The sequence below is a fragment of the Haliaeetus albicilla genome, chromosome W, assembly GCF_947461875.1.
Source record: "Haliaeetus albicilla chromosome W, bHalAlb1.1, whole genome shotgun sequence".
Taxonomy (NCBI): Eukaryota; Metazoa; Chordata; class Aves; order Accipitriformes; family Accipitridae; genus Haliaeetus; species Haliaeetus albicilla.
The window spans coordinates 18,352,361-18,377,782 of record NC_091515.1 but is presented as its reverse complement, the minus strand read 5'-3'; the positions used below and the strand labels follow the sequence as shown (position 1 = coordinate 18,377,782).

General features: G+C 43.1%; 1 protein-coding gene across 10 annotated transcripts in view; it reads left to right on the top strand.

Moving 5' to 3' along the window:
• The first annotated feature begins 378 nt into the window (after positions 1 to 378).
• LOC104320491 (ubiquitin-associated protein 2-like) overlaps positions 379 to 25,422 on the top strand; it is a 204,438-nt gene continuing 179,394 nt past the window's right edge. For 6 of the 10 annotated variants that reach the window (XM_069775292.1, XM_069775293.1, XM_069775289.1 and 3 more), the window contains exons 1-4: positions 380 to 522; positions 2,094 to 2,204; positions 14,050 to 14,203; positions 15,986 to 16,063. In XM_069775292.1, coding sequence (XP_069631393.1) covers positions 475 to 522; positions 2,094 to 2,204; positions 14,050 to 14,203; positions 15,986 to 16,063 — 391 coding nt within the window. In that variant the 5' untranslated portion in view covers positions 380 to 474. Of the gene's footprint in view, positions 523 to 2,093; positions 2,205 to 14,049; positions 14,204 to 15,985; positions 16,064 to 25,422 lie in introns of all 10 variants that reach the window. The other 4 variants (XM_069775291.1, XM_069775290.1, XM_069775286.1 and 1 more) reach the window with 1 other exon arrangement.

The following is a 25,422-nucleotide window of genomic DNA, read 5'->3' as shown; positions in this document are numbered from 1 at the left end:
TCAGGTGGTTGTTGGGAGAGTTGTGGAAGGTGATGTGAGCAGGAATCATCAGAGATGTGGTTAATTTAGAAATACCGTTGCCAGTTTGTTATGATAAAACTCTAACTCTGGAGTGGTAGATACTAAATAAAAGTAATAATATCAAAGCGTAGGCTTCTGTGGTAAATTCTCTTTTATTATATGTTTGTCTTGTCTATGTGGTGACCTTTAACTGTGGTTCAAACGCATTAGAACATGTTGAAATTGCTTCTGTCCCAGCTCACTTTTTAACTATAAAATGGGCATAGAGGAGCTATTAATCCCTTCCCCATAGCACCTCTGTGCTTGTTGTGTATGTTCTTTTTGAGAATCTGGAGGAAAAAAAATATAGTGACACTAGGGGATACTTTTAAAAAAATATTTTGTTACCTTTTGTGTACTTTATTGGATGTTTGCATTTTTCAGGCAACAGCAGAACAGATTCGCCTTGCTCAGATGATCTACGATAAGAACGATGCAGATTTTGAAGATAAAGTGAAACAAGTATGTTTCTTGTGGTACAGAGTTTTTATGCCCTGCAATAAGTTGCTCCAAAGCTGGCTTACGTTTTTGAGCTAGAGCATCTGTTTCTGATTTAGATGAAACCTTTTTCAGAAGGACGCAAGTTTAACTAGGAAAAGGTGCTCTTATTGCACTGTAAAGTCTGTTTACGAGAAACTGTGTGGTAATATAGCTCTGGCTGTATAGTTATACCAGTGTATTTTCCTTTGTAGACAAGCCTTTAAGCCAAAACTCATCTGTGCTGATGTCTCTTCCAGACTGTATCTCTCTAGTATGGTCCTGATGCTTAATGATCATCAGAATAAAGAGTGCATTCAGCTTGTCCACGTGTACACGCACATGGGAAAAATGTCACCTGTGTAAACTGAGTTTGCTAATATCTTGGCTGTTTTTCAGGAAAAGTAAAAATCTAATCATAGCTTAAAGGCGAATTGAAGTGTTATTTAAAAAAAAAAAAAAATCTGACCTCCCAGATCTGTGTATGCATTAAAATGACAGAATTATACTGTGAAAATGAAATCTCACACCATTTCCTCTACCATGCTGAGTTTTGGGTGTAGATGCTTGAGCTTTCATTACCGAATTATAGCCGAGATGATTAATTCAAGCAGTACTGGTGATTTTGCCCTAGCGAACACAACTCGCAAAGAACCTAGGAGCATACCCAGGAGAGAAGAATTAGCGTGAATGCATTAATGCAGCAGAGGAGCAGATTTCTTGATTTCTTTTCCTTTGTAAAACCTCCTCTGAAGCATTATTAAGTGCTTTTTGTTGTTCTTGTTATAAACTTGTTCTGTTGATGTGCCAGAAGTGAAGTCTTGTACTTCCTGAAGCCAAAGAACCCTCATCAATAGTGCCTGTAGCTCTGCTGGTGGGAAGGATAAGAATTAAGTTCTGCATAGGAAATCTCCAATATTTTACATTGTGCATATATATTTCTAGCTCACGTAGGTTTTTTTCTTTGGGTGAAGTTGCTGGATGACAGACTGCGATTATTTCCATCCCACACTCCTCAGGATGTGCACCGCAGGTCCACGGAGCATAATTCAGTACTAGGTCTCCTTAAGCAGCCATCGCTTATGCCTTTTGTGTGGCCTTATGCTGAAATGGATCGAGGGAGCTGATCTGGCTGAAAAAAAAACCTTTTTCTTAGCCTGGATGTTTTTCCAGATGGATCTGTTCTCTGCCATGGCTTACCTTATGTCTGTTCTCACAGAGTGGGATAAAGAGGGCGATACTGGAGCTATCCTGGTCTTTTACATCTTTACCCTCATATACTACTGTCGCTGGGGTGACAGTATTTGCTGCAAGCATAAAGTTAAAGGGGAAAAAAAAATGCGAAAGTGCTTTCTTGATTACCATTTAATTTGTGTTTCATCCTGTCTCTTGTCTGAGTCCCAAGCAGATCTGTAAAATGCAGATACCTTTATTTAGGATTTTAGTTTGCTCTGACATAGTAGCTACGCACTTTCTTGGAATCTGTGGTGGTACTAACTCTTATTTTCTTATGATGATAATTTGGATATTTTAACATGTCTGACTCTTACTGCCAGCTTATGGAAGTGACGGGGAAAAACCAGGATGAGTGCATAGTGGCACTACATGATTGTAATGGGGACGTGAACAGAGCAATCAACATACTGCTGGAAGGAATTTCAGACACGGTAAGGTTTTACTTTCACATTAAACTGCTCTTTCTGTTTGCTGCGCCTTTCTACTTCTTAGAAGTGATAGGGAAAGTCATGTTTCGGAAGCTTTTGATTTCCATGTCTCCATTCAAATTCTTTTGAAGGAAATGGAGACCAGGTGTTGTGCTTTAACCCCAGCCAGCAACTAAGCACCACGTAGCCGCTCACTCACTTCCCCCCACCCAGTGGGATGGGGGAGAGAATCGAGGAAAAAAAAAAAAGTAAAAACTCGTGAGTTAAGAACAGTTTAATAGAATGGAAAGGAAGAACATCAGTGTGTTATCAACATTATTCTCATACTAAATCCAAAACATAACACTATACCAGTGTCGTGGTTTCAGCCCTGCCGGTAACAAAGGACCACGCGGCCGCTCGCTCACTCCTCCCCGCCCCCCTCCGGTGGGATGGGGAGGAGAATCAGAAAGGGGAAAAGAAAAAAAAACACGGAACCTCGTGGGTTGAGATAAGGCCAATTTACTGGGACAACACAAAAAGAGAAGTTACAACAACAACAACGGTACTAATAAAAGAACATACAAAACGAGTGATGCACAGTGCAACTGCTCACCACCTGGAACCTGACGCTCCGCCACTTCCCCCACCCACTTCCCCCACCGAAAGTCGAGAGAGCTCCCCCAGCCCGCTCCCCATTTATATACTGAGCATGATGTCACATGGTATGGAATAGCTCCTTGGCTAGTTCAGGTCAGCTGTCCTGGCTGTGCCCCCTCCCAGGTTCCTGTGAAAATTAACTCTATCCCAGCTGAACCCAGGACATTATCCACCCCTTATTCTATACCATCTACATCATGCCCAGTTCCTACATTTTTCCAGTTAATCACCACCACTTTCCTTGTCTTTGATATATATATGTATACGGACACCCCCCCCACACACACAAATAGCATTCTCTTAGTCTATGGGCTATCCCTCTAATGCGTCCATCAATTTTATTTAGTCCATGACTTTGGGGCTCCATCTGTTGTAACAGTCCTTCAAGATAGGAGAGATGGTGTGAGGTGTTGGGTTGCTGTATGCTGCCTCTGGAACTTGTGGCTAGTACATTTGGTGCAACCCATGCCCTTGGTCTGCAGGTTGAAGATGTTGATCTGGAGGAAATCGCTGGGCACCAGTTCAAGTTCCATCACTGTTGCACTTGGCTCAGTTTCAAAGTCCATCCTGCAGTCATTTGGGTAATTCTTATTGTAATACCCTTGATATGGCATATACACACTATAGATACAATGACATACATTGGCAGGTTATTTAGCAGTTAACATCATACAGCCTAATTCACTGGCTATTCTCTCCCAAAATCAAATCTCCTTGAGGTACACATCGAACTTCTCCATCCTTCTGCATCACCCACCAAGTGCATCCAGGTCCTTGATCAAAAGCAATCCCTTGGATGGGTTTTTCTCTGCCTGAGGCGGGACTAACCCAGACTGTCTTCCCTAACATACTCTTCATGCGCACTACAGGGACTCTATCTCCTTCTACAGTACGTGGAAGTCTTGGTTGGGGAGGGCCACCCCGATTGGCAGATCCTCTAGTATTAACCAACCAGGTGGCTTTTGCTAAATGTGTATCCCAATGTTTGAAAGTCCCACCCCCCCATTGCTCTCAGTGTAGTTTTCAGCAGTCCATTGTATCGATCGATTTTTCCAGAGGCCGGTACATGATAGGGGATGTGATATACCCACTCAGTGCCATGTTCTTTGGCCCAGGTGTCTATGAGGTTGTTTCAGAAGTGAGTTCCGTTGTCCGACTCGATTCTTTCTGGGGTGCCGTGTCGCCATAAAACTTGCTCTTCAAGGCCCAGGATAGTTTTCTGGGCGGTGGCATGGGGCACAGGATATGTTTCCAGCCATCCGGTGGTTGCTTCCACCATTGTAAGCACATGGCACTTGCCTTGGCGAGTTTGTGGGAGTGTGATATAGTCAATCTGCCAGGCCTCCCCATATCTATATTTCAGCCATCGCCCTCCATACCACAGGGGTTTTAGCCGCTTGGCTTGCTTAATTGCAGCACAGGTTTCACATTCATGGATAACCTGCGCGATAGTGTCCATGGTCAGGTCCACCCCTCGATCACGAGCCCATCTATATGTTGCATCTCTTCCCTGATGGCCTGAGGTGTCATGGGCCCACAGAGCCATAAATAGCTCACCCTTATGTTGCCGGTCCAGGTCCACCTGAGCTGCTTCAATCTTGGCAGCCTGATCCACCTGCTGGTTGTTTTGATGTTCTTCAGTGGCCCGACTCTTGGGTACGTGAGCATCTATGTGACGTACTTTTACAACCAGATTCTCTAGCCGGGATGCAATATCTTGCCACAGTGTGGCAGCCCAGATGGGTTTACCTCTGCGCTGCCAGTTGCTCTTCTTCCATTGCTGTAGCCACCCCCACAGGGCATTTGCCACCATCCACGAGTCAGTATAGAGATGGACCGCTGGTCACTTTTCTCTTTCAGCAATGTCTAATGCTAGCTGGATGGCTTTCACCTCTGCAAACTGACTTGATTCACCTTCTCCTTCAGCAGTTTCTGCAACTTGTCATGTAGGACTCCATACAGCAGCCTTCCACCTTTGATGCTTTCCCACAATGCGACAGGATCCGTCGATGAACAGGGCATGTTGCTTCTCATTTTCTGGCATTTTATTATACAGTGGGGCCTCTTCAGCACACGTGACCTCCTCCTCTGGCGACATTCCAAAATCTTTGCCTTCTGGCCAGTCCGTGATCACTTCTACAATTCCTGGGCGACTGGGGTTTCCTATGCGAGCCCGTTGTGTGATCAGTGCAATCCACTTACTCCACGTGGCGTCAGTCGCGTGATGTGTAGAGGAGACCTTCCCTTTGAACATCCAGCCCAGCACTGGCAGTCGGGGTGCTAAGAGGAGCTGTGTTTCAGTACCAACCACTTCTGAGGCACCTCAAACTCCTTCATATGCTGCCAATATCTCTTTTTCAGTTGGAGTATAGCGAGCCTCGGATCCTCGATATCCTCGACTCCAAAACCCCAGGGGTCGGCCTCGGGTCTCCCCAGGTGCTTTCTGCCAGAGGCTCCAGGTAGGTCCATTCTCCCCAGCTGCAGTATAGAGCACATTTTTAACATCTTGTCCTGCCCGGACTGGCCCAAGAGCTACTGCATGAACAATCTCCCGCTTAATTTGTTCAAAAGCTTGTCGTTGTTCAGGGCCCCATTTAAAATCATTCTTCTTCCGGGTCACTTGATAGAGAGGGCTTACAATCAGACTGTAATTTGGAATATGCATTCTCCAAAACCCCACAACACCTAAGAAGGCCTGTGTTTCCTTTTTATTAGTCGGTGAGGACATAGCTGCTATTTTGTTGATCACATCCATAGGGATCTGACGACGCCCGTCTTGCCATTTTATTCCTAAAAACTGGATCTCCTGTGCAGGTCCCTTGACCTTACTTTCTTTTATGGCAAAACCGGCTTTCAGAAGGATTTGGATTATTTTCTTCCCTTTCTCAAAAACTTCTTCTGCTGTGTCGCCCCATACGATGTTGTCATCAATGTATTGCATGTGTTCTGGAGCTTCACCTTTTTCCAGTGCAGTCTGGATCAGTCCATGGCAAATGGTGGGGCTGTGTTTCCATCCCTGGGGCAGTTGATTCCAGGTGTACTGGACACCCCTCCAAGTAAAAGCAAACTGTGACCAGCACTCTGCTGCCAGAGGGATTGAGAAAAACGCATTAGCAATGTCAATTGTGGCATACCACTTGGCTGCCTTTGATTCCAGTTCGTATTGAAGTTCTAGCATGTCCGGCACAGCAGCACTCAGCGGCGGCGTGACTTCATTCAGCCCATGATAGTCTACTGTTAGTCTCCACTCCCCATTAGATTTCCGCACTGGCCATGTGGGACTATTAAAGGGTGAGTGAGTTTTGCTGATCACTCCTTGGCTCTCCAATTAGCAAATCAGCTTATGGATGGGAATCAGGGTGTCTCGGTTGGTGCGATATTGCTGCCGGTGCACCGTTGTGGTAGCAATTGGCACTTGTTGTTCTTCAACCTTGAGCAACCCCACAACCGAAGGGTCCTCAGAGAGGCTGGGCAAGGCGGACTGCTGTTCAATTTCCTCCGTTTCCAGTACAGCTATACCAAAGGCCCAACGGTACCCCTCTGGGTCCTTGAAATGCCCCCTCCTGAGATAGTCTATGCCAAGGATGCATGGGGCCTCTGGGCCAGTCACAATGGGGTGTTTCTGCCATTCGTTCCCAGTTAGGCTTACTTCAGCTTCCAATACAGTTAACTCTTGGGATCCCCCTGTCACACCAGAGATACAAACGGGTTCTGCCCCTTTATAACTTGATGGCATTAGAGTGCACTGTGCGCCGGTGTCTACTAGAGCCTTATTCTCCTGTGGGTCTGACGTGCCAGGCCATCGAATCCACACAGTCCAATAGACCCGGTTGTCCCTTTCCTCCACCTGGCTGGAAGCAGGGCCCTCTAATCCTGGTTAGAGTATCCCTTACTCACTTTTCGCGAATGTGAATCAGAAGTCCCTTCAAGAGGATCAGAAATGAGATGAGCCCTTCTACTCTGTCTGGGGGACTGCGCACGGGGAAACTGGAGCAGCATTTTTCCGAGAAGAATTCTCTTTTCTGGTTGCTTTTTCTCACAACTCTCGTACCCGTGCATCTAGGACTGAGGTAGGTTCTCCATCCCACTTCCTCATGTCCTCTCCATGGTCACGCAGGTAAAACCACAGGCTAGCCCATCGTGTGTACCTTCTCCCTCTTCTCTCTTGGGCAGAGGAACACTTACTCCTAATAGCTGCGATGCGGGCCTGTACAGGTGAGGAGGAGGACATATCCACTTTGAATTGCTGGAACTCCCGGGACAATTCCTCTACAGCCAAGACACAGGGCTGTAGGGAGGAAGAGAGACTTCCTTCGTATTGCCAGAGTTGGACAGCCAGTTCGTCCACCGTTTGTCCGTACCCTTCTTTCCAGGACATTACTGCCAGTGAGTCGGCATAGGACAATTGTGCGCTCTGTACAAACTTCCACCACATGGGTCGTGTGCATTGGACTTCATCTGGATCTGTGGGTGACTGCGCATTTTCCAGATCATTATAAATCACCTCCAGCACAGCTAATTCCCTCAGGTACTGAATACCTCTCTCCATGGTGGTCCACTTGCCTTGGTGACATGTAACGTCATCGTTGAAGGGGTATCTTTCCTTCACACCTGACAGAAGTTGCCTCCAGAGGCTGAGGACTTGTGTTTTTCTCCCAATCACCTTGTCAATGCCCCCTTCCCTAGGCAGCGATCCCAGCTGCTTGGCTTCCCTACCCTCTAATTCCAAACTACTGGTCCCAGTATCCCAGCATTGGAGCAGCCAGGTAACAATGTGCTCACCTGGGTGGCGGCTAAAATCTTTTCGCATGTGGTGCAACTCACTCAGGGATAGAGATCAGGTGATTATTTCAGGTTCTGCCTCTTCCTCCTGTTCTCATGATGACCCTGGTTCACTTTCATCCCTCACTAAGCGAACTGATTTCTTTGTGTGTTTCTTCTTCTGTATAGGGGCGACTGATACTGGCACAGGTTGGTTCTCTGGTTTAGCTGCAGTACCTGTCGCCGGGGTTGGGGTAGCCACGGTGCCTGTCGCTCTGTTTTCCCTCCCTTCCCCCTGAGGGTGCTGCCTAATATCAAGCAGTGTTTGGTAGATACTGTCCAGGGCCCAGCACAGTGTGGTAAGTTGTATGTCTTTGGAATAGCCACAGCATTTTCCTTTCAAATATTCTACCACTTCATGAGGGTTCTGTAGTTGTTTGGGAGTGAACTTCCAAGCTACTGGAGGTGAGAAGTTCTCTAGATACCTGCCCATATCCTCCCACATGCCATGCCACCCATGAATATCCAGCCTTGGGGCAGATCTCTGGGTGGTATTCTTAAAAAACTTTCTTGTAGCCCTAAAAAAGACCCGAAACATATTCAGGAGGCATAGCACTAACAGCACACTGGCTTGCGCATCCCAAGGATATTCAAAATTCTCAAAAGCTGTTGTAATTAGCCGGAAGGAGAGAAGGGAGGTGAACGGACGGGGGGAGTATCCCCCCCGACTTCCCCATGGATTGGGTGCAATTACCAATAAATTCCGATAGAAGGCGCCCGAGGTATGGGAATGATATCAATGCTGCATACAGATACCAGCTTAACCTCATGACCAGTGATGTAATCATTTCACAAGTCGACATTGCCCAGTACAGCAAAATGATAATCCCGATCCCTCTTCCAGAGGTGATAAACGTAACCGCAGGGAATACATAGAGCATATAAGAACTTACACAACACCACCATGTGAACAAATAAACCAACGTTGTGACTAGCGACTATTTAACTAACATAAGAAATGCGTATAACAAATTTGTTTTAACACGCTCTGGCCAGATCTGTCGTTATCTCAACCCTTCGGGCCCCACGTTGGGCGCCAAAAAGGACTGTCGTGGTTTCAGCCCAGCCGGTAACAAAGCACCACGCAGCCGCTCGCTCACTCCTCCCCGCCCCCCTCCGGTGGGATGGGGAGGAGAATCAGAAAGGGGAAAAGAAAAAAACCACGGAACCTCGTGGGTTGAGATAAGGCCAATTTACTGGGACAACACAAAAAGAGAAGTTACAACAACAACAACGGTACTAATAAAAGAACATACAAAACGAGTGATGCACAGTGCAACTGCTCACCACCCGGAACCTGACGCAACTGATACTGGTGCGGGTTGGTTCGCTGGTTCAGCTGCAGTGCCTGTCACTGGGGTTGGAGTGGCCATGGTGCCTGTCGCCTTGCTGTTAGATCCAGAGACCTTCTCTTCCCCTTGAGGGTACTGAGTAGTGTTGACCAGGGCTCGATAGGCATGGGCCAGGCTCCAGCACATTGCAGTGATTTGTGTCTCCCTGGAATTGTCGGGGTGACAGCATACTTTTTCCAAATGTTCTACTAGTTTTTCCGGATTCTGCACTTGTTCAAGGGTGAAGTTCCGAAACACCGGAGGTGCCCACCGCCCTAGGCATTTGCCCATACTACCCCATGCACCCTGCCACTCATAATTATCCAGCCTCGGGGCAGATCTCTGGGTGGTATTCTTAAGTAGTTGTTTAACCCTAAGCAAGACCTGAACCACATTCAGGAACATGCTAGTTCCTAGAAAAAGGACCATGCTGGTTTCAACATCCCAAGGATATTAAAAATTTTCAAAATTCTCAAACGCTATTGTAATTAGACTGGAGGGGAAGGGGAAGAAAGGTGTCTTGCCCATAGATTGGCTCTCTGAGGAGGAAAGGTAAAGGGTGTAACGATTAATAGTTTCCCACAGATGGCTCCCAAAGTATAGAGGTGACGACAATGCTGAGTGCAAATACCAGATTAGTCCCACGACCGATAATTTTATCATACCATAAGCCAGTATTACACAGTACATCAAAGTGAAAACCTTAATCCACCTCCCACGGATGTGCATCAGCACAGGGACTACATACAGCAAGTGAGGTGATACATAATAGAACTCTAAAAACGAGCGCCACAACTCTAAGAGCCAATAAATCGACATTATGACCATCGACTATTAGACCAATATAATGAATGCTTGTAACAAATTTGTTTTAACAAGCTCTGGTCAGGTTTGTCGTTATCTCAACCCTTCGTGCCCCACGTTGGGCGCCAAAAAGGACTGTCGTGGTTTAACCCCAGCCGGCAACTAAGCCACTCGCTCACTCCCCCTGCACCCAGTGGGATGGGGGAAAGAATCGGGAAAAAAAACCCAAACCAAACTCGTGGGTTGTTATAAGAACAGTTTAATAGAACAGAAAGGAAGAAACTAGTAATCATAATAATGACAATAATAAAATGGCAATAGTAATAATAAAAGGATTGGAATATGCAAGTGATGCACAATGCAATTGCTCACCACCCGCTGGCCGATGCCCAGTTAGTTCCCGAGCAGTGATCCCCCCAGCCCCACTCCCCCCAGTTTATATACTGGGCATGATGTCACATGGTATGGAATACCCTGTTGGCCACTTTGGGTCAGCTGTCCTGGCTGTGTCCCCTCCCAACTTCTAGTGCCCCTCCAGCCTTCTTGCTGGCTGGGCATGAGAAGCTGCAAAATCCTTGACTCTAGTCTAAACGCTACTTAGCAGCAACTGAAAACATCAGTGTGTTATCAACATTCTTCTCATACTGAATCCAAGACATAACAGTATACCAGGTATTAGAAAGAAAATTAAGTCTATCCCAGCTGAAACCAGGACACTGGGGCAGCTTCTCTGCTGCATGCATACCTTAGAGTTGGGTGAACCTTGAAAATATTGTGGGTATTCAGCTGGTCTCTTGCAGAGTCCTCCGGTTTTCATTTACATGCAGCAATTTTAACTCTGCAGCAGAACTCAGTGCTCTGTCAGTCATTGGCCTGTTTTATGCTGCAGTATTTGTAGTTACTCTGTAGCACTTCCACAATCTTGAGGCCTGAGTCTGTTTGCCACAATGGGCAATCTTTATAAACCTGAAGGGCAGGCAGATATTTTAAGTTGTGCAACTTTTGTAGGTGTGCATTGCCAATATTGAAGTTGGAGGAGGTTTTCACATCTGAAAGTTGCATTGACAATGCTACTAATGGCAGAAGAGGATACAGCAAGTAGTTACTCCTTTCACTGTGTTGCTCATTTGCATTACTTTATTGAAAAACAGAAAGAGGAGACTAAACAATGTGTATGTAACAACAAATAATGTCACTTTTAATGTTGCACAGAACAATTTTTCATCCCAAGAGATATCAGGAAAATATGTCTTGCTGCGGTTGAAGTTTTTGCTGGAGGGACTTCTTACAGTTTATCTGAGGCAGTAAACTAGATTCCATCTCATCTAAATTGGGAAAGACACCTGGACTTTCTTTCTTAATGCTGAACATTTAGTATTTCCTGTGATTTGTCAGGATGTGTAGTCTGGCTTATTGTTAATGAGGAAACTCACCCCCCACACACCCCCTAAATCTAGGACACATACCGTTCTGACTGAGGGGGCTTTCTTTTCTATCCCCTTTTTATTTATAAGAGTTGAGGTCGTCTAAACCACAGAAGTATATAATACTGAGCAAGCTGCTAAGTTGGGAGTAGAAGAGAGCATTTCACCTTGATTAAGTCCGTTTTGGTAATGTGCTTGTTTTGTGTTCTCTTGTACTTCTCGTATTTGCCATTTTCTAGTTGAAAATGGTTTTCTGGTTGATAGGGAATGTTAAATGTTTTCTTACTTGAGCAAATTGTTATAAGTGATCATGACATGGAAGAAACTTTCTGAACTCATTTATCAATTAGAAGCAACATGTCAAAAGAGCAGAACATATGGATAAGTCCCTCTGAACCCACTGCTCTCCATAGACAAAATGCAACTCAGAAACAAATACAGAGAACTTAAAGGGGTCAAGGAGGAAGGAGTATTAATTAGAAGGGGTCCTCATCAGAGTGTGAAGAAATTTATTCTTCTTTATGGAAGTTTGTGGGCCTCCAACTTGAAGGGTTTGTTTTAAGGCCATTACATTTTTTTTTAATGCTGTGATCTTTAAGGCTTTATGCTGTGTGACTGTTAGTCTTTATGAAGACTTTTCACTTGCAACAGCTGTGTCAGTCTAGCTTTGGATAGACAGAGGCTTGTGGATGAGAGTAGAGAAGGGCATGTTTCTTTGCCCAAGACTTCTATTAATTTAACTTCCTACAGGTGTAAGATCCATTTTATGCCTCACCATGTTTTACTTGCTAAAACCTCTGAAGATAGAACAAAGGGGACCTTTCAGATTATTTTTCTTTCCATCTAAGATCAGGCCAGTAAGAAGGCTTCTGTTAGATATTTACGAAGGTCAGGCCCACAACTGTCATTTGGGTTGCCTCAGGCATCCTCAGCTGAAATTGTAATCAGCTAGCTCCCTTACAAAACCAGGCAGCTTTGATAGTCTGTGATGGATTCCCATGCCCAGAGGTAGCATCATCCTCTTATCTTAAAGGACATGCCCAACTTCTCAAGGCTTTCCTCAAAATTACTTTGTGGGAAAGCATGGATCTGATGCTTTCATAGTCATCCTTTTACTGATCCTTCCCAAGTCATGTAAAACCTTACTAAGGAGAGGTTGCTTCCTCTTAAGCTTTGCAGGATCATCTAGTTTTGGGTATTCCTTAAAATGGTTGAAGATCTTTTGGCATCATGCCCATCAGTGAAATAGTAGTGCATTCTGAACTATATAGATTTGGTTCTTCAGTTGTCAGTGCAGTTATTTTTCTCTCTCTCCTGTGAAGTGTCCCTAAAGCTCTAGGAGTGTTTTAGTGTGTTACACATGCAGTTACACAGGCTATGGCAGGTGAAGCCATATGATAGTTACTGGAGAAAACAGTTTTCTGTTGCACAAATAACATGGTGTTGCTCAAACACGTAGTTCTGTACTTGTAATCTGCGCTGTCTGCACCTCACCTAAATTGGCTTATGGTGTTGTAGTCTTCTATACTGGAGATTAAATCGAAAAGTGATTTCAGCCTTCTTTCTCACCTATACCATGTCAAAAAATTAGAGTAACCATTCTCTTAGTACTTATTCTCTCAAAGGAGACACTGAAACATGGAGTTTATACTTGTAAACTGCTTTGTTACACGCTTTCTCAATAGCATTAGTTTTCTCAATTCTAGGCAGCTTGGACTAGCTGGTCATTGCCTACCTTGTGAGGGCTTCTGAGTTGCTGTTGTCTGAATTGAGAGGAGATAGGACAGGACCTAAAAGTACTGATAACCGACCTTTTTTGTTTGATGCAGGTGCCTGTCAGAGGTCATGGCTTTTACATAGTGTTTCACAGTTGATGGCACCTTATTTGCATATGCAAATTTCCCACTTAAATACCTAGAGTATAAGCTCTTAGAGATGGGGATGTGTATATATAAACCTATCTGCCATCTTAATGGTTTGCAAATAATACCTTTCTTCTTCTTTGCTTTGCAACTACGGCTCAATAGACTAACCATGCAATTGCATAATATATGAGTTGCTGTGCTATTCTTAGCAAGTGTTTTAGTAATTTTATTTTCAATTCCTATAGAGTCGATACGATCCCTAAGTTTATTTTAAAGATGGAGTTTAATATTAAAGCTGAAACCTGATGTTTGGACCTTGGTCCCTTGTCTTGTTTAGACATAGTTTTTCTTGTATTTTGCTGTGTGTGATGAGCTGTAGCTGTTAAGAGTAGATGGTCTGGCTTATCATGGCCCCAGTTTTCTCAAGTTGTTGTTATGCCATTCTGTCTCTTGGTGCTTGAATTCTAGTACGTCTGGATGATAGTTTTTATTTTTTCTTCCCCCCCCCCCCCCCGTACTTATTCTCAGCAGTCTGTTGTTCAATGATGCTTATAAGCATTTTTTCATTTCCTTGGGAGAAAAAGATAGCTCTGTGCATGCTCCCTTGCTAGATTTATGGGGGTAGCTGAGAGGGAAACTGTTGCTTGCTTTGCAGATTTTCTGCAATGTGGTCATATCTAGGCTTCCTCGAACTAGTAAAAGTCCATTATAGCCAGAAATATTTGGGATTCTCACATTCCATAAGAAAATTCAACTTCTAAAACTTGTTTCTTTCTCATCTCTTCCCAAAAATACAGCCCATGTTTCCATTTGTATCAGCGTAGTTTGCAAGGTATTACATATGTGATGTTATGCAAATACCTGTTTTTTTTCCATGAACTGGAGGGGTGTGAGGTGGAAGTATGCATTGAGAGCTGTCTATTCCTTTTTGACTTTTGTATCTAATTCTATTCTCTCCAAATAGACTTCTTGGGAGACTGTAGGGGGAAAGAAGAAAAGCCTTGGAAAGGAAAGTTCAGAAAACAAAGAGAACAGAGAAAAACGAGGGGACAGAGAAGCGAGTCATGGACGGGGAAGTTCCAACAGACGGGGAAGAGGAGGCAGCCGTGGCCGAGAGTGTACGTATAGGGGTTCATTTTTAAAGATTCAGATGCTTTTCTTGTAGCTGAAACTGGCTGAGTTGAGAGCGAATGCTTAATGGAGTAAAGTCCGTCTGAGCTATAGCTCAGTGCTGAAGGGATCATAACTTGTTTGTGCGACAGGTATGCTTGATCTGTCTATGTGACTTGGTTTCGGGATAGTCCGTGCTTGTTTAGAGACATTCAATTTAACTTAAATTTCTGTCCTTTTTTGATTAATTGATCTTCTACACATTGCTGTTCTTTATGTAAGTTTTAGAATTGAGTCTTTGTAAGACTGCTTGAGAGCAAGTATGTTGCTGCACAGCTGATACACTTTTTTGTTTCTTTTAATGAAAAAATTATCCAGCTTTGACTCCATCTCCTTTTATGAGTGGGAGAACCTGAAGATGTTCTCATCTTCTCATAAGGGGAATGAAAAGACTGGGATCATTATTAATCTCTAGCATATATTACTCACATAAGCCAACCAAAGGTGAGTTTCTACAACAGAGAAAATTCTTTGAGTTGAAACGTTTAAAAATTTGCTACAGTTTATACAGGTGCAATAATATATTGTACAAAAGCAAACTGATGTTTCCAAGTTAGGTAGCATCACATTAGATCACCATTGGATGCACGTTGCTTTTTTCTCTAAGTTTTATCAGCAGTATCAAAGCTATATACATTGCCTGTAAGGGCCATACACAACACTGATAGATGAGCAGAGAAACTGGAATGAAAAACATATGTTTAGCTTTTCACTTAAAAGCAGGAAAAATATTTACAATATTAGCCAACTCTTCTAATTCATTATTGGAATATACTCAAATATCGTGCCAGTGAAGATATTGTGAAACTTTGTAGAATAGAGTAACGTCAAGATAGGAAAAAATATTAATAAAACTTGCAGCTATGCTTAGAAAAAATGTAAATCGGATCCATCAAAATGAAAGTGAGGGGCAAAATTTTTGCCAGAGCCAGATGCTGCTTGTCTCTTTTTGTAAACTGGAATTAAAGACTTTTCAGATGGTCACCAAATCTCGATATTATCTTTCCAGTTTCCCAGTCCAAGCATTAATGATTTTGTTGCTGCCATTAGGAAAAGTTGTGCAGTACAAAATCTCAGAAGTGTTTTAAGTGGCCAGTCCTTTTTTTTTTTCTTTCTTTCTTTCTTTCTTCAAGGAGCCAGCCATCTTTCAGAGTATCTCCTCAGGAGTTTTCCACAAAATAGTTAAGTTGCAGTGCTTTTCTAATGCTTCACCTTCACCCAGTCATCATCCCTCTGATTTAAATACAGAGGAGAGTTCTTTTAAGTTTCCCTGGTTGTACAGGGATATGGTATGGGCAGACAGGAGAAGAGTTGGTGTTCTTGGTTATCCCTTATTCTTTCACTGTTGCCACTCAGCGCGTTATCAAGGAAGTGTAGTATGAGGCAGCTTTATTTCCTACCTCGTTAAAGAGGTGAGGCCGTAATTAATTTAATAGTGTAGGCTGCAAAACACTGCATTATTTATTTATTTATTTATTTATTTTAAAAACAGAAGTGTGTCTGCTGAGGGACATTTCCCTCTTATTAGATATTTTGCTTCCTAATTGTCCAGTGCAAAGTAAACATAACTTGCTTGTAGTTAGGCCCCCAAAGAAGAGAGGTGACTGAGATCTGTTGACCAGCCCACTTTAAAACCTTGCCTTTTCTTTTGGGGTTCAGGTTAAGCAGATGGCTATATGGTCTCATGTATGAGTCTCTAAAGCTTCTCTTAAGCTGTCCTCTCTCCACAGTTAGAGCTGAAGAGAATGGAGTGGACAACAATCAAGGAGACAGGCCTTCAGACCGTGGGAAACGTGGCCGTGGGAGAGGTGAGATGGTGGCATTGCTGTGGGACTGGCACTGATTTCATGTCCTGAAATGGAACTCTCCCATTTATTTCTTTAAACACTTCTTTTTAAGCATTTGTTGGTTATCCTTTGATTCTATAAGTACTTCAGCCACCTTTAATTTAGGTACATCCCCCCTCCCTTACCCCTTGTCATGTCTTGGTCTCAGAACAACTTAAAAGAATTGATGCAAATCACCTTTATGGTAATTTCCTGTGTAGCAGGCTTGTGTGCTCTGGCTACGGAGAGCTGTTTTCCCAGATCGACTCATGCCAGCCTCCTGTGAGTGGGAGTGCACTGGGCTCCTCAGGATGTACCTTGGCAGCAGGAGAGTACAAGAGATTCCATCTGTAGGGCTCTTGGGGAAGGATTTGATGTGTACTTGTGCTGTTTCTTTGGGGTGGATCTGGTTGTCAGGCTTGCCTTCTGTTTTCGGCACCCAATCAGGGAAAGTACAAGCCACCTTAGGGGCTTTTTGGTAAGAGAAGGAATTTGGCATGGAAGAGTTGATGAGAACTGTGGAAAAAGAATACTGTGGAGTCTTAGGTACAACTCCAATCCTATCATGTAGAAGAGATAGGAAAGATGTTGAAAATGGAGTTGATGTGGAATCAAGGGATGTGTAGTTGCTTTGGATTTTCACAGGTTGGAGTGGAAAGAGGCTTGGTTTTCCTTAGAGCAGGAGGAATGAAAATGAGTAACCGAGGTACAGTGCAGATTGTGTGGGGAAGTGGGTATTAAATGAGTTAAATTAATAAAGTGCACAGCAGAGCTAATGTACTTTTAAGTAATGTCTGACTCGTGAAAAATTCTGCCTTCAGAGGACTCTCTTCTCTTTGGAATATCTAGTAACGAGGCATTCAAAGACAGGCACGTCCAACTTCATAGTCTCCAGATCTGCATCTCGAAGGAGTGGAAAGATGCAAAGACATGTAGCTTCTGGAGGGTTACAAGAATGACTCAGTTGTACCTGTGAATCAGCAAATACCAAATGGCGTGTGCAGCGAGGTAGCTTTGCAGGGGAGGGTGTGGTATAGCTCATAGCTACAGTTTTTGGTATGTTAGCACTGTTAATAGATGGAATGTAAGTCTTTTGGTTATTTGTTTTATAAAATAATCCTTTATACTCAAATTATAAATATAAAGGTAGGATTTTTTTTTTTAAATTGTTGGGTGAAACTTAGAGGTTAATTTCAAATGCAGTCTATTTTTTGCTTTGTAACCTTATGGACAATACACTGCTTTTGTTGTCAACACTGTAGCTCTAGATGAATATCATATGTCTCAAGCCAAAGCACTTAATCATCAGATCAAACTGTCATATCTGACTGAAGAAACAGGAACAACTTCAACCAATTTCTGTTCACTGGCTTAGTGTACATAGTATTACTGTATCTCTCTGCCAAATATTTTAGACTGTACATTCATATGAGCAAAGTATCTTAATGAAGTGTTTGCAACTGTCTATGATAAACCTGTTGAACTTCAGGATCATTATATTACAAGTGTGTGTATTCTGTGGCAGGAAATACCTAATTTAATTTTATAATGCAAGCCCTTGAAATCTGCAGGGAGTTGTATAAAGCTGTGTAATTCACTTCTCAGTATTTCAGTGATGCATGACCTTCTTTCTTTGGATATTAGTAGAAATAATAAAAAAAAAGCTTCCCACCATTTCATTTAGTAGTCTTTCTTTTCTGTTACACAGGATAGTCAAATGTGGGATAAAGTACTTCAGCTGAAAGTAAATAGATTGCTGGTAATCACCACAGAACCCTTTTTCAGAAATGTTTCATGCAGAGTGTGTGTGTGTAGGAATCTAGGCATTGGATACAAAATTAGGGGTCAGCTAATATCTGAGCAATGCACTGTCTCTCTATTTTAAGCTACCTTCTCAAGCTGGGGTTATCTTACTGGCTGCTTTCTAGGGGAAGATTTGCTGGGCCATCCTATTACTGCTTCACTGTAGAACAGCCTAATTTTAAGAAATGATGTGCACTGAAAATAGCAGAAATGGGATTGACACTGGGGTGATAATGTCCTGTTTACTGAGGGGGAAAACCCCTGATACTGAGTATTTCAGCCTTGGTGCTGTAGGTGTTGTCCCAAAACGGGGTTCTTCACCCGGTGTGCGAAGAGCCGATAACACGCAGAGCCGAGATATTTGTTTATTTCATGTTTGCACAGAGATGGGTACGAGGTGGTAACTCCACACAGCTAGCACCCCTCGGTGAACACACGGAGAACATTTATACACCCCGCGCAACAGCAATCAGTACTTTTACAGTTTCGCTCACCCTTGCTCCTATTGGTTCTCGCGAGCCTCGTCTCCGCTTAAAGTCACAGCATCCTCCTCTTTTATTGCGCATGCGCCGCCGTGAGGAAGGGGCTGCTGTTGGTAGGGGGCTTTCCCTACCCGAGGGTGGGGTTTTTACTATGCTAATTAGGATAGTTCACTCAAAGTTTGACTTTATCAGTAGTAGAGTTTCCCTTGTGCTTATCTGGGTACTCCCTTCTCTCAGGGTCATGCCTCCAACTCCTTACAGGGGTTAAGTAGCATCCTTTGTTTTGTTTCTTGCATATCTCCAACATAGGCACCAGCTTCGTTGTGCAGTAGATCTTCCATTAATGACTGTGTGACATTCCTTGCAACCTTATAGGGTAGTAGGTATACAGTGTACAAACACCACTGGTTGCTGGTATGCAGGAGATCAGGGATTTGAAGTAGATACACGTTATTGACTGATTAACAGAAAGCAAAAATTACAAAATTACGACCATAAACATTTCAGGTCTGGTTCTCCCACTGTCCTCCACTCCATGTTGAAAAGGATGTGGTAGAGCTAGAAAAGGCTTTTGAAGGTACTGGGAAGACTGCATTTATGGGGCGTGAGGAACGAGCAGACTAGGGCTTCTCCACCTGCAAAAGAAAGGGCTGAGTGGGTGTATGGTAGAGATCTGTAAAATTTCTGCAGAGAAGGTTCTGTGGGGAAATCAATTGATCACTCCAAGAAAGTATGCAAATGAGGGAATATGAGATTAAGTCAGTAGGTTACAGGTTCAAAATGAACTTACGGAGGTGGTTCTTCATACATGTAGTTAACCTGAGGAACTCCTTTCAATAAGATCCTGTGGGTGCTGAAAATGTACACACAGAGAGACTTGACAATTTCATCCTAAAAAAGAACCACAGCAAGAAAAAGAAAAAACACTGAGGGTTTTGATGTATGTAAATTATCTTTGGCTGAAGAAGTCTGAGCCACAAATGGTTGAAGACCAGGAGAGTGTCCAGAGAAACTGTACTGTGGTTTCAGTTCTTGTACTCTTCCCTAGATATCCAATTGACCATAGCTGATAATGGGATAGCAGGTAGATGAACTTTTGGACTTGATTCAGCATAGAAGTTGTTACAGATTCATGTGTAGCAATTCTCCTGGTTTGCAAAGTGAAAATGGATTTGTTGCTTTTACTTCTGTTCCGTGATTCCCTTCCTCTTCGTCTTTCCAGAGTAACGTGAGCATGCCATAAATATGGATGCTGACAGGGATTTTTTTTTTTTTTTTTTTAGCAAAACAGAAATAAAAATTAAATGGAAAAACATTATGTTTTAATTTTAGACTTAATCAGCATGACAAGGAGCCTTTCAAACTTTTGTTTTTTTCTGCTGGCTGTATAAGAAAGCAAAGCAGCTTACCCTTTTTGTAAATATCTGACTATAGTCCAGCTTGTATTCTTGTTCTTTTTTTTTTTTAAACATTTTTTAGATAAGTATGCTATCCTTGAAAAAAATGAGCCAGAATTGCATTTCTAAACATTTTCTTGTTTTAAAAGCTTAGCACAGTTGGCACAGAATATATTTTGGATTTCCTTTGCCAGAACTAGTAAGGATGTTGGTTTTTCTAAAACATGAATGTAGAGCAGACTTTCTGGAGGTCACAATCTGAAGTCTGTTTAGTTTTGCTGTAGTTGATTCTGCATTGGTTAGGAAGCTGTGTGTGTCATGTAAAATATTTTTTTTTTTGAGATTAACCAGAATTTAGCTTTAACATAAGTTATTTATTTTCTTTCAAACATAAATTTAGAGTTGAAAGTTTTCTGCATGTGTTTCTAAAAATGGTTATAGAGTACATGCAGTATATAAAACTGATCCAATGCTTCTAGCTTTATGATGACTAATAAGACAAAAGTGATTTGAATCATTAAATATAGCTTCAGTGTTTGTTTTGGTAGTATGGAATACCTAGAATACAAACTTTCTATACTTAGCCTCCTTATCTCTTCATAATGTTTAAGCCTCCGTCACCTCGGCGTCTGCTGGGAAGATGGCTGGCTCTGCATTTCCAGAGCAGAGACCAGGGCTGTTCAGTTACTGTGTAGTTGGAGATAAGCACAAATCTTAGGGTGTTGCCTGCCCTTCCAGTCTGCATTTCCTTTTCCTTTCAGCTGTTCTTAGGCCTCTTTCTTAACCTTAAAGTGTCTTCATCTAATTTAAACCTGTCAGCGTGAAAATCTGAGTTTTGAAATAAAGCACCTATGTTGCAGTGGAAGGATTTAGGTCTGCAAGCTCAGCAAACTGGATTTTCTACAGAATAGGCTATTAAGTTAATGGGCTAGGCCCATCCGAGTTGTGGTACTGCACACTTCTCATGCTCCCATGTAGTGTGTGTTTGTTTTGGGGGAAGAAACATTGTGAATGAGATGAACGATTCTTTCCATGCGTGGACGGTACCAGAGTGAAGACTTGATTGTGTGATTATGAGTGTTTTGAACTCCCAACGGGTTTTAGTGGAAACAGAAAATCTCGCCGCCTGCCTGGGTATAAGTGTTGACTTCTCTAGAATTCATTCCAGAAAAGAAAAATGTAAATTGAATAAGAGATGGCTAATGCGAACCTAGTCAACTGAGGGAGATGTGCTGGAGAGCAGGACCCCCCCCCCCAACAGTACACAGTTGAACAGAGGTACAATGTTAAAGGAAACAAAAACGTTTTAAATAGTTCATAATTTAAAATTACGTTGGATAGGGGTAGTAGCAGGAATGTTGATCAGAATCAACTTTAAACATAGTTCCCCGGTCCTGGTTTCCTGGAACAGAAATGAGTAAGCAATGCTGCCTTGATACTTTAGGCGGCCGTTTGTAGATCCAAGTGTAAAGGAATGTGAAGAAATGTTATGAGGGTTTATACGAGGCAAGGCAGTAATTTTGTTCTTTGCCTGATGTCTGTCATTTGCTTTTGTGCTCAATATGCTGATTGATTGTAAGAAAGTCTATTCCTTTAGACTCACTAGATTTAATGAGCTACTGCCAAGTCACTTGTTCTCTTTTTGTGGGTAGATAAAAATGTTGATAGAAGAATTGCTGATTGTGAATTACCACAGGGAAAAAAAAAATTTGTAAACATTGACTGTTGTGATCTAAACCATATATGCATATCTTTTTAGAGTAGTGTTAAAGCTATACTTTTTATGTTACAAGCACAAACTGGCATTACTGCTGGGAGGAATTGGTCCTGTCTGTCTCCTGGTGCATTTTAACTTTGTCAGAGGATTGATCTAAGTTTAAAATTAACCAAGCCAAAAAAGAAAAAAGGGGGCAGGCATCATGGTAGCTGGGGACAACAGGGTTTTTTGGTGGCTTATCCTGGTGTAAAGGTGACTGTTTTCCTGGCATTTAGCAAGCAGGGAACTGGTTTGGAGAGCTGATCCAACAGCGAACGAATAATTTTGTTTTCTGATGGTGGTTTTGTGCTCGCTCACTGGTACGTGCAAAACTGTCAGTGCAGGGAAGAGAGTAGAGCTTGTGATCACTGGTGAGAAAGACCTCGGTTGTAGTAGTTCTGATTTAAACAGATTTAAGCTACTATGGGATTGCATGCTCAGAATTTGGGTCCCTGCTCTGAATTGCGGTGTGAAGCTGTCGTGGTTTAAGCCCAGCCAGCAACAAAGCACCACAAGGCCACTTGCTCGCTCCTCCCCCCCCCCCCCATGGGACGGGGAGGAGAAAATATAATGAAAAGCTTGTGGGTCAAGATAAGGACAGGGAAGGATCACTCACCAATTATGGTCACGGGCAAAAACCAGACTCAACTTGGGAAAAACCAAAATCAATTTAATTTACTACCAATCAAATCAAAACAAGGATAATGAGAAGTAAAACCAAATCTTAAAACACCTTCCCCCCACCCCTCCCTTCTTCCCAGGCACAATTCCACTCCCAATTTTCTCTACCTCCTCTCCCCCAGCAGCACAGGGCCATGGGGAATGGGGGTTGCAGTCAGTTCATCACACATTGTCTCTGCTGCTCCTTCCTCCTCAGGGGGAGGACTCCTCACTCTTCCCCTGCTCCAGCGTGGGGTCCTTCCCACAGGCTGCAGTTCTTCACAAACTGCTCCAGCGTGGGTCCTTTCTGCGGGCTGCAGTCCTTCAGTCACAGGCTGCTCCAGCATGGGCTTTCCCATGAAGTCACGGCCATCTTTGGGGGCACCCACCTGCTCTGGCGTGGGGTCCTCCACAGGCTGCAGGTGGGCATCTGCTCCACTGTTCACCTCCATGGGCTGCAGGGGGACAGCCTGCTTGCTGTCTCATCATGGGCTGCAGGGGAATCGCCTCCTCTGGCACACCTCCTTCTTCTTCACTGACCTTGGTGTCTGCATAGGTGTTTCTCTCGCATTCCACTCCCCTTTCCACTGCAGGTTTCCCTTAAATATGTGTCGTGGTTTAACCCCAGACAGCAACTAAGCACCACGCAGCCGCTCACTCACTGCCCCCCCCACCCAGTGGGATGGGGGAGAGAATCGGGAAAAGAAGCAAAACCCGTGGGTTGAGATAAGAACGGTTTAATAGAACAGAAAAGAAGAAACTAATAATGATAACACTAATAAAATGACAGCAGTAATAATAAAAGAATTGGAATATACAAATGATGCACAGTGCAATTGCTCACCACCCGCCGATCGACACCCAGTTAATCCCTGAGCGGCGATTCCCCCCGCCCCCACTCCCCCCAGGTCATATACTAGGTGTGACGTCACATGGTATGGAATACCCCATTGGCCACTTTGGGTCAGGTGCCCTGGCTGTGTCCTGTGCCAACTTCTTGTGCCCCTCCAGCTTTCTCGCTGGCTGGGCATGAGAAGCTGAAAAATCCTTGACTTGAGACTAAACACTACTTAGCAACAACTGAAAACATCAGTGTTATCAACATTCTTCTCATACTGAACTCAAAACATAGCACTGTACCAGCTACTAGGAAGACAATTAACTCTATCCCAGATGAAACCAGGACAGCGCATCATTAGTAAATGGTGTTTAATGCTGTATTGATAGCTGTAGGATGTAAATTTATTACATAGATGGCCCCTACAGTGTCCCCAAGTAAACTTGTTTAGTTGGTTCTACTCTTAAAAAAAATTATTTACTGGGCAGAAAGATAATCCAGAGTGCACTGACTTCTGTGCATCTGAGAGCTGCGACCCCGTTATGCCATGGATCAGCTTCCCAGATTGGGGATTTTAGGTGGGTTAAGGAGAGAAGAGCAGTAGAATAGGTAGGCTGAGCAAGGAGGTTCAGAGGCCGAGTTACAATCAGTTGGGTACAGCAGGGTCTGGGGCACTGTTGTTTACGGCAGAGCAAAGAGCACAGCTCCACATGTGGGCTCAGTGAAAAGGGATGGCGATTGCCGGGTTGCAGCTGTTGTTACCTCTTTCCTAACCTCTGTCTGTCCTCTCTCCAACCAATTGTGAAAAGAGAGCAAAGAAGGGAAAATGTAGAGATAGATGGCCTGGCCTAGTGTCAGATTTCAGTTCTTCTGTGTTGCTGGATGGGAATCCTTCCTCTGCAGGTTTCTATGGTTCCTCTGTAGCTAGCAGTTGTCATCTTGTATGTGGGTAAACTCTTTCATCAGGTGTGGGTAAAGCTGTCCTGCTGTTTTGATGCTTATAAGAAGTCCTTAAAAATGTAGGTGGTAGACATTTTAGACGTCCAGAAATGCCCTAGTTCACTGTACAAGTTTTAAAAGACAAGGGGAAGAACGAGTGGTGAGGGGAAGGAAAGGAAAGTCCTTAAAATAGGAACTTCCTAAACTGGTTTTACCATGTCCTGGAGCTACTGTTCTTATTCAGTTTAGGTGGTCCCCTGAAAATAAGGGGTAATTTTGATCCAAATTCGAATGGGTAATTCTGATGTTTGGACAACCAGTGTATTGGTGACTTAGGATTATAACTTTTGTGCTCTGGTAAACTTGTAGTTGCTTGGTGACTTATAATTACCACATAATTTTGTCATTAAAATAAACATTGCTTTGTTCTCAGTCTGCAGCTCTTGACGTCCTCCTATTCTTGTAATACAAAATAATATTCATAGTCTTCCTCAAAAAAGCCAACAAACTGGAAAAGCCTCAGATATTGAGGTCCTAAAAAAGGAAAAAAATCCAAAACCTATGTAGAAATATGCCACATGTAAGAAATAGTTTCTAACAGTTTACGTAGATGTGTGCTTTATGGATGGTTAAGTAATACAAAAATTTTCATGCCTTGTTGGCACTATGCAACACGCAAAAATAAAGCCATTCACTGTATCGAGAAGCTTGTAAACTGAGGCTGGTAACCAAAATTGGAGGCAACAAATATTTGTTGTTGTTAAAATAGAAATGAATATCCTTGTGGGTGATAACAAGGAAGTTTGAGTAATTTGAATTGGGTAATTTTCATGTCAGTAACTATGATTAAGAGGGAAGCAGAAGAAATGTGTGGTTGCAGGTTGGCAAAAGCATAGGAGGGTAGGGGTAGACAGGTGGGCTGAGTCAGAGAAGGAAACAAATGGAGTATTTAAACTTTCTCCTCACAGACAAGAAGTGACGGGGAATTTCTTGAGAGATCAGGGTACGCAGGGAGGCTGGGATTCTAGAGCATCTTAGGCAAGAGTGAGAAATTTAAAGACAAAATTTTGATCAATGTCTAATGATTTGGCAATAGCAGTCTCATGTGGGATGGGTCTTTAGGTAAGTCCTTTTCTTGGCATTTGGAGCTACTTTACTAGATACAGAAAAGATAGCAAAGAATTGCAAGTCCTACTGAAACGTGTAGTCTTAGATGAACTGTGGCTTACTTGCGTGTGTTAAGGAAACAAATTCTCCTGTGAGGAAATTTGGGAAGTAAATGATGTTTAACTTTAACTACAGTAGTTTTCTTCTTCAACCATAGTATTTTTTAATGTGACAGACTAGCGATTGGCGGCTCCTATGCTGTTGCTGTTAAATGGTGTTTTCTCTCCTAGGGTTTGGACGTGGCAGAGGGAGCGGAGCGGGGAGGTTTTCAGCCCAAGGCATGGGGTAAGAAACATGCA